Consider the following 19,541-nt stretch of genomic DNA (forward strand, 5'->3'; position numbering starts at 1 on the left):
CCATTGACCCTCTGAATGGCACACATACACAGTCCATGTCTCAATTGTTTCAATAATTAAAAATCCTTCATTAACCCGTCTCCTCCCTTTCATCTACACTGATTTTGAAGTGGATTGAACAATTGACATCAACAAGGGATCATAGCTTTCACCTGGTCAGTCTATGTCATGGAAAGAGCAGGTGTTCTTAATGTTTGGTATACTCGGTGTATATAAAATGGGGAACTTGTAAACGTTTGTAAGTCCCCGTGCACAACAAGTTTGTTTGTGTGTCTCTCTCGTTCTCTCAGGTACAGGAAGGTTTCTGGGGACAGCTGTAGTGGAGGGGATGTAGAAGCCAGACTGGATGGAGAGATGCTGCCCTGTCCTGTAGGAGGTAAGCCTCCCCTCTCTCAATTAAGTAACTGTCATTTGAGCTGGACCAATAGCCATCATGGTGGATGGGCCAATAAAAGAAACATTAGTGCACAACTTACTTACCCACATACAATCAGACGATGGGCCGCAGGTATCAAGCACCTGGGAGTATGCTGATTTAAGATCAGTTTAGTCTTTTAGATCACAATGAATAAGAGACACCTGAATTAATGAATAAGAGACACCTGAATTAATGAATAAGAGATACCTGAATGAATGAATAAGAGACACTCTGAGACGCTTGATACTGGGTTCACAATTATTTTCCCTTTGAAAGGCCACAAAGGAAAGGGGAGAACCTTGTTCATTTTTTGCCATTTCTGAATGTGTTATTCCTTGTGTTTCTATGGGCTATAGTAGTAAAGGCCAAAGGAAGTATTTTAATATTACCTAAAGGGCCTAAAATTCATAATCAAATAGATAAATTATCCAAATCTAATTTTATTGGTCACATACACATGTTTAGCAGATGTGATTGCGGGTGTAGCGAAATGCTTGTGTTTCTAGCTCCAACAGTGCAGTAATATCTAACAAGCAATATCTAACAATTTCGCAACATATACCCAATACACACAAATCTAAGTAGGAATGATGAATTAAGACTATATAGATACAGTGGGGCAAAAAAGTATTTAGTCAGCCACCAATTGTGCAAGTTCTCCAACTTAAAAAGATGAGAGAGGCCTGTAATTTTCTTCAACTATGACAGACAAAACGAGAGAAAAAAAATCCAGAAAATCACATTGTAGGATTTTTAATGAATTTATTTGCAAATTATGGTGGAAAATAAGTATGGAGTCAATGTGGAGGCTATATACAGGGGGTACCGGTACAGAGTCAATGTGGAGGCTATATACAGTGGGTACCGGTAAAGAGTCAATGTGGAGGCTATATACAGGGGGTACCGGTACAGAGTCAATGTGGAGGCTATATACAGGGGGTACCGGTACAGAGTCAATGTGGAGGCTATATACAGGGGGTACCGGTAAAGAGTCAATGTGGAGGCTATATACAGGGGGTACTGATACAGAGTCAATGTGGAGGCTATATACAGGGGGTACCGATACAGAGTCAATGTGGAGGCTATATACCAGTACAGAGTCAATGTGGAGGCTATATACAGAGGGTACCGATACAGAGTCAATGTGGAGGCTATATACAGGGGGTACCGGTAAAGAGTCAATGTGGAGGATATATACAGGGGGTACCGGTAAAAAGTCAATGTGGAGGCTATATACAGGGGGTACTGATACAGAGTCAATGTGAAGGCTATATACAGGGGGTACCGATACAGAGTCTATGTGGAGGCTATATACAGGGGGTACCGATACAGAGTCAATGTGGAGGCTATATACAGGGGGTACCGGTACAGAGTCAATGTGGAGGCTATATACCAGTACAGAGTCAATGTGGAGGCTATATACAGGCTATATACAGGGGTACCGGTACAGAGTCAATGTGGAGGCTATATACAGGGGTACTGGTACAGAGTCAATGTGGAGGCTATATACAGGGGTACCGGTGGAGGCTATATACAGGGGTAAAGAGTCAATGTGGAGGCTATATACAGGGGGTACTGATACAGAGTCAATGTGGAGGCTATATACAGGGGTACCAGTACAGAGTCAATGTGGAGGCTATATACAGGGGGTACCGGTAAAGAGTCAATGTGGAGGATATAGACAGGGGTACCGGTACAAAGTCAATGTGGAGGCTATATACAGGGGTACTGATACAGAGTCAATGTGGAGGCTATATACAGGGGTACCGATACAGAGTCAATGTGGAGGCTATATACAGGGGTACCGATACAGAGTCAATGTGGAGGCTATATACAGGGGGTACCGGTACAGAGTCAATGTGGAGGCTATATACCAGTACAGAGTCAATGTGGAGGCTATATACCGGTACAGAGTCATGTGGAGGTACCAGGGGGTACAGAGTCAATGTGGAGGCTATATACAGGGGGTACCGGTACAGAGTCAATGTGGAGGCTATATACAGAGGGTACCGGTACAGAGTCAATGTGGAGGCTATATACAGGGGGTACCGGTACAGAGTCAATGTGGAGGCTATATACAGGGGGTACCAGTACAGAGTCAATGTGGAGGCTATATACAGGGGGTACCAGTACAGAGTCAATGTGGAGGCTATATACAGGGGGTACCGGTACAGAGTCAATGTGGAGGCTATATAGAGGGGGTACCGGTACAGAGTCAATGTGGAGGCTATATACCAGTACAGAGTCAATGTGGAGGCTATATACAGGGGGTACCGGTACAGAGTCAATGTGGAGGCTATATACAGGGGGTACCGGTACAGAGTCAATGTGGAGGCTATATACAGGGGGTACCGGTACAGAGTCAATGTGGAGGCTATATAGAGGGGGTACCGGTACAGAGTCAATGTGGAGGCTATATACCAGTACAGAGTCAATGTGGAGGCTATATACAAGGGGTACCGGTACAGAGTCAACGTGCGGGGGCAGCGGTTAGTCGAGTTACAAAATAAAAGTCTATTTGTTGCTATTTTGTTACCAGTTGTTACTCTTCACATGGATGTAGATTAGAATGAATTGTTTTAAGTGTTATTTTTTTCTCCCGTTCTTCTCCAGAGAGTAATGAGTTCATCCTGTACGCTGTGAGGAACTCCATCCATCGCTATGATCTGGCCACAGGGACCGACCAGGCCCTGCCCCTCTCTGGTCTCCGCGAGGCCGTGGCCCTGGACTTTGACTACGAAAGGAACTGCCTCTACTGGGCCGACATCTCGCTGGACACCATACAGGTTAGGGCCTTCACAGAAGGCACTCAGCTGTAACCATGACTTACCCTATTCCCTATATAGTACATTACTTGTGTACTATATAGGGAATTAAATGCTATTTCGGACACAGAATCTATCCTACACACACTTCAGTGACCAAAAGTACATAGTGAATTGTGATTAGTGAAAACCATATACCCACACTTCTCCCCCTCCAGAGGCTTTGTCTAAATGGCAGTACGGGACAGGAAGTGATCGTTAGGAAGGACCTGCAGAATGTGGAGGCCCTCACCTTTGACCCCATCAGCAGGCTTCTCTACTGGGTGGACGCCGGAGCGCAGAGGATTGAGGTAAACATGAGGAACAGGGATTTGTCCAATATTTTATATATACTGGGCAAAAATATAAACACAACATGCAACATTTTCAGTGATTTTACTAAGTTACAGTTCATATAAGGAAATCAGTCAGTTGAATACGGTCATTAGGCCCTAATCTATGGATTTCACATGACTGGGCAGGTCTGCCGCCGTGGGTGGGCCTGGGAGGGCATAGGTCCACCCACTGGGGAGCCAGGCCCAACTGGGGAGCCAGGCCCAGCCAATCAGAATGAGTTGTTCCCCACAAAAGTGCTTTATTACAGACAGAAATACTCCTCAGTATCCTCAGCTGTCTGGGTGGCTGGTCTCAGAGGATCCTGCAGCTGAAGAAGCCGGATGTGGAGGTCCTGGGCTGGCGTAGTCACACGTGGTCTGCGGTTGTCATGCCGGTTGGAAGTACTGCCAAATTCTCTACTGCCAAATTCTTGAGACATCTGTGGCATTGTGACAAAACTGCACATTTTTAGAGTGCACCTGTGTAATGATCACGCTGTTTACATTTACATTACATTTAAGTCATTTGATATGCCACACCTGTTAGGTGGATGGATTATCTTGGCAAAGGAGAAATGTTCACTAACAGGGATGTATAAAAAAATGCGCACAACATTTTAGAGAAATAAGCTTTTTGTGCGTATGGAACATTTCTGGGATCTTTTATTTCAGGTCATGAAAAATGGGACCAACACTTCACATGTTGCGATTATATTTTTGTTCAGTTTGTGTTTTTATTAGTTTAGGAAATGTGTTTATTTATTTATAAATATATATATGTATATATATATATGTATATATATTTATTTAGATTATATATATATTTAAACTGGGTGGTTCGAGCCCTGAATGCCGATTGGCTAAACACTGTGGTGTATCAGACCGAATACCATGAGTATGACAAAACATTTAATTATGTTGTTAACCAATTTATAATAATAGCAATAAGGCACCTCAGGAGTTTGTGGTATATGGCCAATATACCATGGCTAAGGGCTGTGTCCAGGCACTCCGCGTTGCGTTGTGCTTAAGAACAGCCTTCGGCCGTGGTATATATATATATATATATATTTATTTATTTAACCTTTTATTTAACTAGGTAAGTCAGTTAAGAAAAAAATAGTATTTACAAAATTGGCCAAACCCGGACGACGCTGGGCAAGTTGTGCGTCACCCGATGGGACACCCAATCACAGCCAGATGTTGTACAGCCTGGATATATTGGTCAAATACCACAGCCCCTCGGGCCTTATTGCTTAAATATTTCATATTTTTTCTCCATCTTATTGACGCCTTGTTTGATTTAGATTTATTTCCTCACCTGATAAATAGTGTCAGGCAATACAGTGTCAGGCAATACAGTGTGTGATGATGTTGACCCCCTCCATGTGTTGTGTAGGTGTTTAACCCTGATGGTGACCCCCTCCATGTGTTGTGTAGGTGTTTAACCCTGATGGTGACCCCTCCATGTGTTGTGTTGTGTTGTGTAGGTGTTTAACCCTGATGGTGACCCCCTCCATGTGTTGTGTTGTGTAGGTGTTTAACCCTGATGGTGACCCACTCCTTGTGTATGTGTTGTGTAGGTGTCTAACCCTGATGGTGACCCACTCCATGTGTATGTGTTGTGTAGGTGTCTAACCCTGATGGTGACCCACTCCTTGTGTATGTGTTGTGTAGGTGTCTAACCCTGATGGTGACCTACTCCTTGTGTATGTGTTGTGTAGGTGTCTAACCCTGATGGTGACCTACTCCTTGTGTATGTGTTGTGTAGGTGTCTAACCCTGATGGTGACCCACTCCTTGTGTATGTGTTGTTTAGGTGTCTAACCCTGATGGTGACCCACTCCTTGTGTATGTGTTGTTTAGGTGTCTAACCCTGATGGTGACCCACTCCTTGTGTATGTGTTGTGTAGGTGTTTAACCCTGATGGTGACCCACTCCTTGTGTATGTGTTGTTTAGGTGTTTAACCCTGATGGTGACCCACTCCATGTGTATGTGTTGTTTAGGTGTTTAACCCTGATGGTGACCCACTCCTTGTGTATGTGTTGTTTAGGTGTTTAACCCTGATGGTGACCCACTCCTTGTGTATGTGTTGTGTAGGTGTCTAACCCTGATGGTGACCTACTCCATGTGTATGTGTTGTGTAGGTGTCTAACCCTGATGGTGACCCACTCCTTGTGTATGTGTTGTGTAGGTGTCTAACCCTGATGGTGACCCACTCCTTGTGTATGTGTTGTTTAGGTGTCTAACCCTGATGGTGACCCACTCCTTGTGTATGTGTTGTGTAGGTGTCTAACCCTGATGGTGACCCACTCCTTGTGTATGTGTTGTTTAGGTGTTTAACCCTGATGGTGACCCACTCCATGTGTATGTGTTGTTTAGGTGTTTAACCCTGATGGTGACCCACTCCATGTGTTGTGTTGTGTTGTGTAGGTGTTTAACCCTGATGGTGACCCACTCCATGTGTATGTGTTGTGTAGGTGTCTAACCCTGATGGTGACCCACTCCTTGTGTTGTGTTGTGTAGGTGTCTAACCCTGATGGTGACCCACTCCTTGTGTATGTGTTGTGTAGGTGTCTAACCCTGATGGTGACCCCCTCTTTGTGTATGTGTTGTGTAGGTGTCTAACCCTGATGGTGACACCCTCTATGTGTATGTGTTGTGTAGGTGTCTAACCCTGATGGTGACCCACTCCTTGTGTTGTGTTGTTTAGTTGTCTAACCCTGATGGTGACCCACTCCTTGTGTATGTGTTGTGTAGGTGTCTAACCCTGATGGTGACCCACTCCTTGTGTATGTGTTGTGTAGGTGTCTAACCCTGATGGTGACCCACTCCATGTGTATGTGTTGTGTAGGTGTCTAACCCTGATGGTGACCCACTCCATGTGTATGTGTTGTGTAGGTGTCTAACCCTGATGGTGACCCACTCCATGTGTATGTGTTGTGTAGGTGTCTAACCCTGATGGTGACCCACTCCTTGTGTATGTGTTGTGTAGGTGTCTAACCCTGATGGTGACCCACTCCATGTGTTGTGTTGTGTAGGTGTCTAACCCTGATGGTGACCCACTCCTTGTGTATGTGTTGTGTAGGTGTCTAACCCTGATGGTGACCCACTCCTTGTGTATGTGTTGTGTAGGTGTCTAACCCTGATGGTGACCCACTCCTTGTGTATGTGTTGTGTAGGTGTTTAACCCTGATGGTGACCCACTCCATGTGTTGTGTTGTGTAGGTGTTTAACCCTGATGGTGACCCACTCCTTGTGTATGTGTTGTGTAGGTGTCTAACCCTGATGGTGACCCACTCCATGTGTATGTGTTGTGTAGGTGTCTAACCCTGATGGTGACCCACTCCTTGTGTATGTGTTGTGTAGGTGTCTAACCCTGATGGTGACCCACTCCATGTGTATGTGTTGTGTAGGTGTCTAACCCTGATGGTGACCCCTCCATGTGTTGTGTTGTGTAGGTGTCTAACCCTGATGGTGACCCACTCCTTGTGTTGTGTTGTGTAGGTGTCTAACCCTGATGGTGACCCACTCCTTGTGTATGTGTTGTGTAGGTGTCTAACCCTGATGGTGACACCCTCTATGTGTATGTGTTGTGTAGGTGTCTAACCCTGATGGTGACCCACTCCTTGTGTTGTGTTGTTTAGTTGTCTAACCCTGATGGTGACCCACTCCTTGTGTATGTGTTGTGTAGGTGTCTAACCCTGATGGTGACCCACTCCTTGTGTATGTGTTGTTTAGGTGTCTAACCCTGATGGTGACCCACTCCTTGTGTATGTGTTGTTTAGGTGTCTAACCCTGATGGTGACCCACTCCTTGTGTATGTGTTGTGTAGGTGTCTAACCCTGATGGTGACCCACTCCTTGTGTATGTGTTGTTTAGGTGTCTAACCCTGATGGTGACCCACTCCTTGTGTATGTGTTGTTTAGGTGTCTAACCCTGATGGTGACCCACTCCTTGTGTATGTGTTGTTTAGGTGTCTAACCCTGATGGTGACCCACTCCTTGTGTATGTGTTGTTTAGGTGTCTAACCCTGATGGTGACCCACTCCTTGTGTATGTGTTGTTTAGGTGTCTAACCCTGATGGTGACCCCCTCCATGTGTTGTGTTGTGTAGGTGTTTAACCCTGATGGTGACCCCCTCCTTGTGTTGTGTTGTGTAGGTGTCTAACCCTGATGGTGACCCACTCCTTGTGTATGTGTTGTGTAGGTGTCTAACCCTGATGGTGACCCACTCCTTGTGTATGTGTTGTTTAGGTGTCTAACCCTGATGGTGACCCACTCCTTGTGTATGTGTTGTTTAGGTGTCTAACCCTGATGGTGACCCACTCCTTGTGTATGTGTTGTTTAGGTGTCTAACCCTGATGGTGACCCACTCCTTGTGTATGTGTTGTTTAGGTGTCTAACCCTGATGGTGACCCACTCCTTGTGTATGTGTTGTTTAGGTGTCTAACCCTGATGGTGACCCACTCCTTGTGTATGTGTTGTTTAGGTGTCTAACCCTGATGGTGACCCACTCCTTGTGTATGTGTTGTGTAGGTGTCTAACCCTGATGGTGACCCACTCCTTGTGTATGTGTTGTTTAGGTGTCTAACCCTGATGGTGACCCACTCCTTGTGTATGTGTTGTGTAGGTGTCTAACCCTGATGGTGACCCACTCCTTGTGTATGTGTTGTGTAGGTGTCTAACCCTGATGGTGACCCACTCCTTGTGTATGTGTTGTGTAGGTGTCTAACCCTGATGGTGACCCACTCCTTGTGTATGTGTTGTGTAGGTGTCTAACCCTGATGGTGACCCACTCCTTGTGTATGTGTTGTGTAGGTGTCTAACCCTGATGGTGACCCACTCCTTGTGTATGTGTTGTGTAGGTGTCTAACCCTGATGGTGACCCACTCCTTGTGTATGTGTTGTTTAGGTGTCTAACCCTGATGGTGACCCACTCCTTGTGTATGTGTTGTGTAGGTGTCTAACCCTGATGGTGACCCACTCCTTGTGTATGTGTTGTTTAGGTGTCTAACCCTGATGGTGACCCACTCCTTGTGTATGTGTTGTGTAGGTGTCTAACCCTGATGGTGACCCACTCCTTGTGTATGTGTTGTTTAGGTGTCTAACCCTGATGGTGACCCACTCCTTGTGTATGTGTTGTTTAGGTGTCTAACCCTGATGGTGACCCACTCCTTGTGTTGTTGTGTAGGTGTCTAACCCTGATGGGGACCTACGTCACACTCTGCTCAACTCCTCAGTGCTGGAGCATCCCAGAGCTCTGGTCCTCATGCCAGGAGAGAGGTAACACAGTCTAATAACCTTGAATAACTACCATACATTTTTCAATCAAATACATTTAGAAAGCTTTTTTTACACATAAAAATGTCTCCCTCGTGACCGACTGGTAAAGGGTCAATCTGTGATCGCTACATACATCTTGGACTGTATCGCTTTGTTTTTGTTTGAACTGCAGATTGCCCCTTTACCATAAATAACATCAATGCTAATATCTGTCTGATATACGTCCTTAATCTGTGATGCGTCTCTCCTACCAGCCTGATGTTCTGGACAGATTGGGGCGACCGTGCAGCCGGCGTGTACCGTGGCTACATGGACGGCTCCAACGTGTCTCGCATCGTGTCCGAGGGCGTCCGCTGGCCCAACGGCATCACGGCTGACGACAACTGGCTATACTGGACCGAGGCCTACGGCGACCGCATCGAGCGGGCCAACTTCGCCGGCGGGCAGCGCAGCGTGGTCATGGAGGGCCTGCCTCACCCCTATGCCATTGCTGTTTTCAAGGTACTGTAGTACGGTCGATGTGTGCTTATGGACTATTCAGGCCCACTGTGATATTTATAGCCGTTTTTGATGATTTAAATGAATGTAAACCCGTTGATTCTTGAAGAATATCACTTATAAATGCCTTTACAAGCTTAGTTAATTTGTGTTAACGTCTTTCGATGTCGACTCCGTAGACATCATCGTACACAGCCTGTCAACTTCCTTCTTTCAGATGTCATCAACAACAGATTTAAAATCTGCCCAGAACTGTCCTTATTGACTTTTTCCAAATGTGCCCCCTCCCCTCCCTTGAGGCATGTCCACATTAGAATTAGCCAATAGAGGCAGTCTTGGCAAATAAGAATGTTATTGATGGCTGGAAGCAAAACGTCAGCAAACTGGGTATGATGATGTCATATCCCCAGTGTTGAGTGTGCAACACTGGGGATAAGTCCCACTGTAAAAGATATCCAGGTTTGTTTTCATAATCTCACAGTTACTGGGCAAATCCTCATTGGCACGTGTGTGTTTTCAGAATGACCTGTACTGGGATGACTGGTCAAGGAGGGGCATCTTCAAAGCTCCCAAAGCAGGCTCCCAGGACAATGAACTCATAGTGGGTAGACTGACCGGGGTCATGGACCTCAAAATCTTCTACAAAGGCAAGACCAGAGGTGAGAGACAAGCAGCGAAATCATATTTAAGAATCCATGCCCATTGTAAGTACACCTTCCAAGAACTTCAATTGTCAGCATTAAATAGATATTATCAGAATGCTGCTCTGGAAGGGACAATACTGGAAGCTTTGTTTGGACAGCCACACTACTTTAGCAGAGTTAGATGAATGGCATGATTGGATCTAAGTGTACCTGTCTGCTCATGACAAACCCATGTGTGTCTCCACTCTTCCAGGCCATAATGCCTGTGCAGACCAACCCTGCAGCCTACTGTGTCTGCCCCAGCCCGGGCACCGCCACACCTGTGTATGCCCCGACGGCGCGCCCACCACCACCCTACCCGACGGACAGCTCCAGTGCCAGTGTCCCACCGGCTACCAGCTCCACAACAGCACCTGTGTCAAGACAGGTAAGGCCTGGCACACACACACTAACATACGTGCACACTGGCTCTCTGACAGACAAACAAGCACACACACGCACACACACACACACAATGGTCTCTGTGGGCACAAAATACTACTGATCAAATCACATTTTATTTGTCACATGCGCCGAAAACAACAGGTGTAGTAGACCTTACTGTGAAATGCTTCTTTACGAGCACTTAACTAATTCATGCCATGCGATTAACCTACAATGCAATTTGAAAAAGGTAGGTAAGAAAAATGTTGTAGCTAAACTAATGAAAAAATAGTAACCCAATTAAAATAACAATAACGAGGCTATATACAAGGGGTACCGATACCAAGTCAATGTGCAGAGGTAGGGGTTAGTCGAGGTAATGGAGGTAATATGTGCATGGATATAGTGGTAAAATGACTACACATAGATAATTAACAAATGCATGATAAAGTATTGAGGTTCTCGACATAGTCCTTCAGGCGACCCTATCACACTACTACACTACTACAGATCCACAATGGTGCAGGCTTTTGTTCCCACCTAGCACTAACACCTGTGTCACCTAATTCAACTAATCGCCAAGCGATGAGTTGTAATCAGGCGTGTTAGTACTGGGCTGGACCAAAAGCCTGCAGAGCCTGCGGTGGGCCCGTCGCCAGGATGCGGGATTGAAGATCCCTGCCTCAGTGAATGCAGAGAACCACTGCCCTCCTCCCCCTCTCTTCCTGACTGGCTGTGTGACTGGTGGTTGTTCTGCAAGGACCACTTTGGAAAGAAGTGTTTTCATTGACACTTTTAGTTGCCGTCCTTCAGGATTCAGATACACTTCTTTGATGATGTGCGTTTTATTTGCAATCCAAAATGTAATGAAATTCAACTCCCCCAGAACACACGTGCCTGCCCAACCAGTACCGCTGCGCCAACGGCAAGTGCATCAGCAGCATCTGGAAGTGCGACAGCGACAACGACTGTGGCGACATGAGCGACGAGCAGGAGTGCCGTGAGTGAAGCCAAAATGGCATCCTATTTCCTATATAGTGCACTACTTTGGGTCAGGCCATTTCAGACACACAGACCATGGACAACTCACTCAGATTATTCTGTTTATTATTATTGTTGTAAAAAATGATTGGGTGCTGAATTCTTGTTTGTGTACATAGTGAATAAAATGGATCCAACAGATAGTGTTCAATAGAGCCGGACTAGAGTTTGTTGCTGTCACTGTCACAATACACTCTGCTTTGAGTCTCTGCTGCTGTTCTCTCTCTGACCTCAATGTCAACACCCTGTCATTCTGTCTGCCCCCTGTCCGTCCCCCTCCAGCCACCACCTCCTGTGACCCGTCCATCCAGTATCGCTGTGTGGCGTCCGGCTCCTGCATCCCGCTGGCCTTCAAGTGTGACCACGAGGACGACTGTGGGGACAACAGTGACGAGGAACACTGTGGTACGAGGACGAGAGAGAGAGTGTGTGTGTGTGTGTGTGTGTGTGTGTGTGTGTGTGTGTGTGTGTGTGTGTGTGTGTGTGTGTGTGTGTGCGTGTGAGTGCGTGTGCATGCACTTCCAAGCATGTTTTTTTTTCCTGACAACGTGTGCTCTAGCCTGTATGACTTTTGAGATTGTATATAGCCTATGTGATTCTTCCTCTGATTACTGACTGACTGTGTGTGTGTATCCCAGAGAGTCACCAGTGTGGACCAGGGGAGTTCTCGTGTGCGCGGGGCGTGTGTATCCGCGACGCCTGGCGATGTGACGGAGACAATGACTGCAGGGACTGGTCAGACGAAGCCAACTGTACAGGTGCGACCAGGAACATGTTAAAAAAGAATCCGCTGTGGAACGTTGCACAAGTCTCTCTCTTACTCTCTCTCTCCCTCCCTCCCTCCCTCCCTCCCTCCCTCCCTCCCCCTCCCTCCCTCCCTCCCTCCCTCCCCCCTCCCTCCCTCCCGGTCTCAGTGGGTCACCACACCTGTGAGGCCAGTAGTTTCCAGTGTCTTACGGGCCACTGTATCCCTAAGCGCTGGGTGTGTGACGGTGATGACGACTGTCAGGACAGCTCTGACGAGGAGCAAGCACATTGCGGTGAGGGGACACACACACACACACACAAACTCACACACACACAGACACAGCCCTCTTTCTGCTTGACAACAACACCCACAATGTTATGTCATTGTTATGACAATGCTATGCCAGTGTTCGGTAGCCTTTATGAAGGACAGTTCAACCAGTGTTAGCCAGATTTCTATGCCCAGCCTTTGATAGGAGGGCTTGGCACTAACACATGCTGTGTTGTTGTTGACAGTGGGGGATCGCTGTAATGGCTTCCTGTGTTCCAACGGCACCTGTCTGCCTGCCAGCGCCCACTGCAACGGAGTACAGGACTGCCCAGGGGGCGCCGACGAGCAACACTGTGGTGAGTGACCAACCGAAAGTCGAACTAGAACCCCTGCAAACTATAGAAATAGAATCTATTTCTATGCTGCAGACATTGTGTATGCGTACCGTTAGTGTTGTTTTTCGCCTGCGACCCCAGATGCACTTTGGTCTTTCGAAAAACGGAAACATTTGAGGGCTATTGTCGTAGAAAAGAGTTTAAATGAAACGTTTGGTTGAGACGTATATCCCATTGTAATATATGCGTGTGTGTGTGTGTGCGTGTGCGTGTGTGCGTGCGTGTGTGCGTGTGTGTGTGTGCGTGCGTGTGCGTGTGTGTGTGTGTGTGTGTGTGCGTGCGTGTGTGTGTGTGTGTGCGTGCGTGCGTGTGTGTGTGCGTGTGTGTGTGTGTCCTCCTTGCAGATCCCCTGTGTACGCGCTACATGGATTTTGTGTGTCAGAACCGAGCCCAGTGCCTGTTCCAGTCTCTGGTGTGTGACGGCACCAAACACTGCGAGGACGGATCCGATGAGGACGTGGCCTACGCCGGCTGCTGTGAGTCCTACTCCGCTAACCCCACCTTCACAGAAAACACTACAACGTTGCTGATATCTACAGTCACTAAATACACATATATTTTCCTGTGCATGTGACCGAACCTGGGTCATGTTCAAAAGGACAAAATCCGGAGGGAAACATTTAAAAACGTGCAACGGAAAAGGAACAAGCATTCATTCCTTATTTGGTTTCACTCCGTTTTCTCCGTGAACCAGGAACATGTTTTGGTCAGGAAAAACGAAATGAATCTGTTGGTCCTAGAAAGGCATTGAAACATCTCTCCCTCTAGCCACTCACCCGGAGTTTGAGAAGACGTGTGACCCCTACAACTTCCAGTGTGCCAACGGGTTGTGTGTGAGCCTGGGGTGGAAGTGTGACGGCATGAACGACTGCGGGGACTACTCTGACGAAGCCAACTGTGGTGAGTACACACGTTGTGTGTGTTTGCGTGTCACGTGCATCAAGTGTTTGTATCTAGAAATGAGATTATTCCTGAGTGTGTGTATGTTTCAGGCTCCCCCACTGAGGGGCCAGGCTGCACGCGGGACTTCCAATACGAGTGTCGTAACGGGCGCTGTGTGCCCTCCTGGTGGAAGTGTGACGGAGAGAATGACTGTGGAGACTGGTCTGACGAGGCTCAGTGCTCTGGTACCCCCTCTCACTCTCTCTGTGTCCGTCTGTCTCGCTCGCTCTGTGTCCGTCTGTCTCCCTCGCTCTGTGTCCGTCTGTCTCGCTCGCTCTGTGTCCGTCTGTCTCCCTCGCTCTGTGTCCGTCTGTCTCGCTCGCTCTGTGTCCGTCTCGCTTGCTCTCTTTGTCTCTGCCTCTCTCCCTGCCTCTCTCGCTGTCTCTACCTCTCTTGCTCTCTCTTTGCCTCTCTCGCTGTCTCTGCCTCTCTCGCTCTCTCTTTGCCTCTCTCTGACTCTCTCTCTCGCTGTCTCTCTCGCTGCCTCTCTCGCTCTGCCTCTCACTGCCTCTCTCGCTCTCTCGCTGTCTCTCTCGCTGTCTCTGCCTTTCTCGCTCTCTCTTTGCCTCTCTCTCTCTCACTGTCTCTCTCGCTGCCTCTCTCGCTCTGCCTCTCGCTGCCTCTCTCGCTCTCTCTCGCTGTCTCTCTCGCTCTGCCTCTCGCTGCCTCTCTCGCTCTCTCTCGCTGCCTCTCTCTGACTCTCTCTCTAGCTGTCTCTCTCGCTGCCTCTCGCTGCCTCTCTCGCTGCCTCTCTCGCTGCCTCTCTCGCTGTCTCTCTCGCTGTCTCTCTCGCTGCCTCTCTCGCTGTCTCTCTCGCTGTGTCTCTCGCTGCCTCTCTCGCTGTCTCTCTCGCTGCCTCTCTCGCTGCCTCTCTCGCTGTCTCTCTCGCTGTCTCTCTCGCTGCCTCTCTCGCTGTGTCTCTCGCTGCCTCTCTCGCTGCCTCTCTCGCTGCCTCTCTCGCCGTCTCTCTCGCTGTCTCTCTCGCTGTCTTTCTCGCTGCCTCTCTCGCTGTCTCTCTCGCTGTCTCTCTCGCTGCCTCTCTCGCTGTCTCTCTCGCTGCCTCTCTCGCTGCCTCTCGGCTGCCTCTCTCGCTCTGACTCTCTCTCTGCCTTTCTCGCTCTCTCTGCCTCTTTCGCTCTTTCTGCCTCTCTCGCTCGCTCTCTCTCTGACTCTCTGCCTTTCTCGCTCTCTCTGTCTCTTTCGCTGCCTCTCGCTGCCTCTCGCTCTGCCTCTCGCTGCCTCTCTCGCTGTCTCTCTCGCTCTGACTCTCGCTCTGACTCTCTCTCTGCCTCTCTGCCTTTCTCTGCCTCTCTGCCTTTCTCGCTCTCTCTGCCTCTTTCGCTCTCTCTGCCTCTCTCGCTGTCTCTCGCTGCCTCTCTCGCTGCCTCTCTCGCTCTGCCTCTCGCTGCCTCTCTCGCTCTGACTCTCTCTCTGCCTCTCTGCCTTTCTCGCTCTCTCTGCCTCTTTCACTCTCTCTGCCTCTCTCGCTCGCTCTCTCTCTGACTCTCTCGCTCTCTCTCTCATTTTCTCTCTCTGTTACTCTGTCACTCCTGCCAGATCTCTATTACCAAACCATTTGAAGTACTATGTGTATCTACACCTCTTCCTCTCTGTTTTCTTAGGAGGAGTCACGCCCCACACCCCTGCCCCAGGCCCGTCGTCCTGCGCCCCTAACCGCTTCCACTGTGGCTCGGGAGCCTGTATAGTCAACTCCTGGGTGTGTGACGGCTACGCTGACTGTCCCGATGGCAGTGATGAACTGGGCTGTCCCACAGGTGAGCCACCGTCTCCATCTACACCAAAGGGCTTGTCACCTTGGCTACACAGCTCAGGACTAGTTATATAGCTGTATGTAAGTAGGGCCAGGTGGTTATTCCTGACCATGTGACTTGGCCAGAAAACACTTTGGAGCTACTTGTCTCCTTTCATTCATCTGCAACGATTGGAAAATACTGATGGTGGAATCTCAGTTTCAGACGTGTGGTTATGTTCTGTTTCCATGGCAGCAGCCAACGGCACGGCGACACAGGCTCCGTGGCTAACCCAAGCGCCTCCCCTGCCCCCTGGCCACTGCAGCAGGGGCCAGTTCCTCTGCCGGAAGCCCCCCACCTGCATCTCTGACTGGCAGCGCTGCGACGGCCACCAACACTGTCTCGACGGTTCGGACGAAGCCCACTGTCGTAAGTGTTACACACAGAGTGTGAAGGACCTATGCTCCTCATGGGGCCAGGGGTCTAAATCAGCCAGCCAGTCAGTACACAGACTTGAAGTCTTGGAGACTTTCAAACTGGCCAGAAAGGTGCGTCTGATACACAACCCAGTAACGGTGTTCATTCATAAAATGCACAAAACACAGTTCCATCTTGAGTCAGTACCACAAAAAAAACCCGACTAAGACACTGGAGTGTTGACGTTTCACTCTGCGTGCCAAGTAAAACCTTGAAAGGGGATGTGGTTCTCACACTCCTTTTCTCTCTTTCCCTTCCTTCCCCTGTCTTCTTTCTCTCTCTCTCTCTGTCTGGTAGCCACGCGAGGGCCTCTGACATGTGCGAACGGCACGCGCTGCGCTGACGGGGAGGCCTGCGTGCCGGACGGTGAGAAATGTGACGGCTTCATGGACTGCTCCGACCACAGCGACGAGGACAACTGCACCAGTGAGTCTTCAGGAGCCAGGCTTCTTCCGCACTTAAAAGGGAGACGAGGGAATGTACAACCATCACACGCTGCGGGCAACTTCCTGCTTTACAGACGTCAACAACAACAGAATTAAAACTCTGCCCAAGAAAGACGGCCCCTATTGGCTCTTGAAACAGACCCACACTGAGCTAATAGAGGCAGTCCTGGCCAATTCTAATGTTATTGTTTATTTCTGTATTCCGGAAGTGGCCCTGCTGTCTATTACGACGTCATATTGCTGAGTCTACTTTTAATGAAACTCATGTCACAGCCCCAATCAATGTACATAAGCAGAGGCTTCAGTCATCCAGGTGAGGGTGATGACGTAGTATCTCTCCTCTCTAACGTTTGTACTGGGGCTGGGTTTCTGACCTGTCTTGTAGCGGACTCTCTGGTCTACAAGATCCAGAACCTGCGGTGGACGGCAGACTTCTCTGGCGTCATCACCCTCACCTGGTCCAGACCTAAGAACCTGCCCCTGACCTCTTGCTACTTCCTCATCTACTTCAGGTCAGTCTGTGTGTTCTGTCTGTCTGTGTGAGAGTGTCGTGAGTGAGTGACTGAGTGTGTGTGTGTGTGTGTCTCCAGGGCCAGCTCTAGCCTTTGGGGGCCCTAAGCAAGATCCCCCAACCTTGCGGTTAACATTTTTAGTGGCTCCTCTCTTGACAGCGTAGAGAAGAGTTTAAGTTTTTAGTTAATTTCCTGCAATTCTACACATTTTGCCATGGGACATAGAAACATTTTGCACTTTTAAAGCAAGTTTTCTGTAATTGTAAAAATTGTATAACATTGTTATAACACATTGCAATTCTACTCATTTTCCCATGGGTTGGAGATGTAGTTTTAAAGCTAAATTCCTATAGTATTTCACATTTCCCCATGAGTTATGCCATATTAATATGATGTCTGCGTGAGGATGACTAACAAAATAAATGGGGGGCCCCCTGGATGTCAGGGCCCTGGTCACATGTCCTGCGTGCCCGCTCCATATTCAGCCATGATTACTACAAGTTTCGATAACTAGCTAGCTAACTACCAATCTGAAAATTGTCAGCTGACTTGGCTAATTGAGTGACTGTCTGTGAATGACGCACAGCCAATTCAAATTACGCCTGGTGTATTCTAATATTCTTACTCTCAATAGTAAGTTGAGACCCCCAAAAATAAAAAGTTAGCGTTTTTAGGGCTTGGGGGCCCCTAGCAGCCGGGGCCTCTAAGCAACCGCGTATGCGTGTATGTGTCTGACTGTATGTGTCTGACTGTGTGTGTCTGACTGTATGTGTCTGACTGTGTGTGTCTGACTGTGTGTGTCTGACTGTGTGTGTCTGACTGTGTGTGTCTGACTGTGTGTGTCTGACTGTGTGTGTCTGACTGTATGTGTCTGACTGTGTGTGTCTGACTGTGTGTGTCTGACTGTGTGTGTCTGACTGTGTGTGTCTGACTGTGTGTGTCTGACTGTATGTGTCTGACTGTGTGTGTCTGACTGTGTGTGTCTGACTGTGTGTGTCTGACTGTGTGTGTCTGACTGTGTGTGTCTGACTGTGTGTGTCTGACTGTGTTTGTATGTCTGTCTCTGTGTGCTAGGCTGGTGGGCACACAGCAGTGGACCTCTATGGACACACACAGCAACAAGAGCAGCTACACCCTGTCGGTGCTGAAGCCAGACACCACGTACCAGGTGAAGGTTCTGACCCAGTGTCTCAGCAAGCAGCACAAGACCAACGATGTGTTGACCCTGAGAACGCCCGAGGGATGTGAGTACTGTCTCGTTAAACCACCGTCTCTCCTGCGGGGGTTTTGTCTTTCCGACGTAGTGGTGCGCTCGCTGAACGATGTGACACCGACGGGGGGGGTCGCACACTACAAGATTCTTCACTTGGCCGCGATGATTCTCGACACCACGCTGTCTCGCGAAAACAATGATGTGATTCGATTGTTAACGTTAGCTGTGGCTAGTCAGACTTGCCGTACAGAGTTGAAATACTCAATCCATTTTTGAGTTGAACGGCATTGCTCGTGGCGAGCTCTCATTGGCTATTGCTGATCACTGTTCTTAAAATGGAGAGGGTAGAGGGGAAGGGGAGCGATGAGGGGGAGCGAGACACACGATCATTTCACTGTGTCCATTCACAGCAGAGGATTTGTCTGAGGTTTGATTTCACACGTTGTAATTATTGTGGTTGTTTTGCTCACCCTAGTTGAATGCACTACTTGTAAATTGCACGGCTAACTGACAGGCAAAATGAGTAACAGAAGGAATACAGAGAGGTTTTTCTGGACCCAGATTAAGCCCCCGGACTGATGCTCAGTGGAGAATCTCCAAGGGTCTTGGAAATACCTCTTTAGTGTTTATATCACTGTTATGTTACTTGTGAAGTTTGTGGCCTGCCCGCTAACAGTGTTTTCGAATGGAATATTATGGTGGATCGACAGTACTGTTATGTAATGTTTGTTGCAGTGCCCGACCCCCCCAGAAACCTGCAGCTGTCGTGTGACCACGGAGAGGACGGCACGGTGGAGGCCTCGTGGAGCGCTCCGGACAAAGCCCACGGCCTGATCCGGGAGTACATTGTGAGTTAGCCTGCCCAGACACTCGATGCCGTTTCCTCTGGTAAACCTATTAACCGCCTCTCCGTTAGTGTCATGTCCTGAGCAGCAGGGCTATAAGAAGAAACATACGCACAACCGTTGGCTTTGCTGGATATCAAAGTAGATGTTCACCAGAAAAATATGAAAGACTTTGAACATGAAAAGAGTTTCAACCCTGTCTTTCCTGTGTGTGTGTGTGTGTGTGTGTGTGTGTGTGTGTGTGTGTGTGTGTGTGTGTGTGTGTGTGTGTGTGTGTGTGTGTGTGTGTGTGTGTGTGTGTGTGTGTGTGTGTGTGTGTGTGTGTGTGTGTGTGTGTGACAGGTGGAGTACAGTGAAAAAGGTGTGGAGTGGTTCTCTCAGCGAGGCACCGGCAACAGTGTGGAGGTCAAAAACCTACAGCCCAGCACTCTGTACAAGTTTAGAGTAAGAGACCTGTCTTTCAGAGCAGCTTCATATTGACATTTGGGTCCTTA

At 48.3% G+C, this 19,541-nt stretch overlaps 1 protein-coding gene and 1 long non-coding RNA gene across 3 annotated transcripts in view; both read left to right on the forward strand.

Moving 5' to 3' along the window:
- The window catches only part of LOC118373664 (sortilin-related receptor-like), an 85,118-nt gene that overhangs the window by 56,235 nt on the left and 9,342 nt on the right, over positions 1 to 19,541 (forward strand). Inside the window, exons 16-37 of one of the 2 annotated variants that reach the window (XM_052522917.1) lie at positions 291 to 376; positions 3,032 to 3,204; positions 3,402 to 3,533; positions 8,751 to 8,842; positions 9,097 to 9,343; positions 9,861 to 9,999; positions 10,238 to 10,411; positions 11,294 to 11,407; positions 11,731 to 11,853; positions 12,087 to 12,206; positions 12,363 to 12,488; positions 12,712 to 12,822; positions 13,206 to 13,337; positions 13,630 to 13,761; positions 13,854 to 13,988; positions 15,426 to 15,578; positions 15,810 to 15,983; positions 16,329 to 16,457; positions 16,863 to 16,989; positions 18,064 to 18,233; positions 18,938 to 19,050; positions 19,390 to 19,491. In XM_052522917.1, coding sequence (XP_052378877.1) covers positions 291 to 376; positions 3,032 to 3,204; positions 3,402 to 3,533; positions 8,751 to 8,842; positions 9,097 to 9,343; positions 9,861 to 9,999; positions 10,238 to 10,411; positions 11,294 to 11,407; positions 11,731 to 11,853; positions 12,087 to 12,206; positions 12,363 to 12,488; positions 12,712 to 12,822; positions 13,206 to 13,337; positions 13,630 to 13,761; positions 13,854 to 13,988; positions 15,426 to 15,578; positions 15,810 to 15,983; positions 16,329 to 16,457; positions 16,863 to 16,989; positions 18,064 to 18,233; positions 18,938 to 19,050; positions 19,390 to 19,491 — 3,004 coding nt within the window. The remainder of the gene's footprint in view (positions 1 to 290; positions 377 to 3,031; positions 3,205 to 3,401; positions 3,534 to 8,750; positions 8,843 to 9,096; positions 9,344 to 9,860; positions 10,000 to 10,237; positions 10,412 to 11,293; positions 11,408 to 11,730; positions 11,854 to 12,086; positions 12,207 to 12,362; positions 12,489 to 12,711; positions 12,823 to 13,205; positions 13,338 to 13,629; positions 13,762 to 13,853; positions 13,989 to 15,425; positions 15,579 to 15,809; positions 15,984 to 16,328; positions 16,458 to 16,862; positions 16,990 to 18,063; positions 18,234 to 18,937; positions 19,051 to 19,389; positions 19,492 to 19,541) is intronic. The other variant, XM_052522923.1, reaches the window with a different exon arrangement.
- LOC127931224 (uncharacterized) lies at positions 6,564 to 8,159 on the forward strand. The gene is made up of 3 exons (XR_008140416.1): positions 6,564 to 6,645; positions 6,974 to 7,018; positions 7,628 to 8,159. It is a non-coding gene; the product is annotated as an uncharacterized LOC127931224 (long non-coding RNA).

Source organism: Oncorhynchus keta, chromosome 1 (genome assembly GCF_023373465.1).
Source record: "Oncorhynchus keta strain PuntledgeMale-10-30-2019 chromosome 1, Oket_V2, whole genome shotgun sequence".
NCBI classification, from domain to species: domain Eukaryota; kingdom Metazoa; phylum Chordata; class Actinopteri; order Salmoniformes; family Salmonidae; genus Oncorhynchus; species Oncorhynchus keta.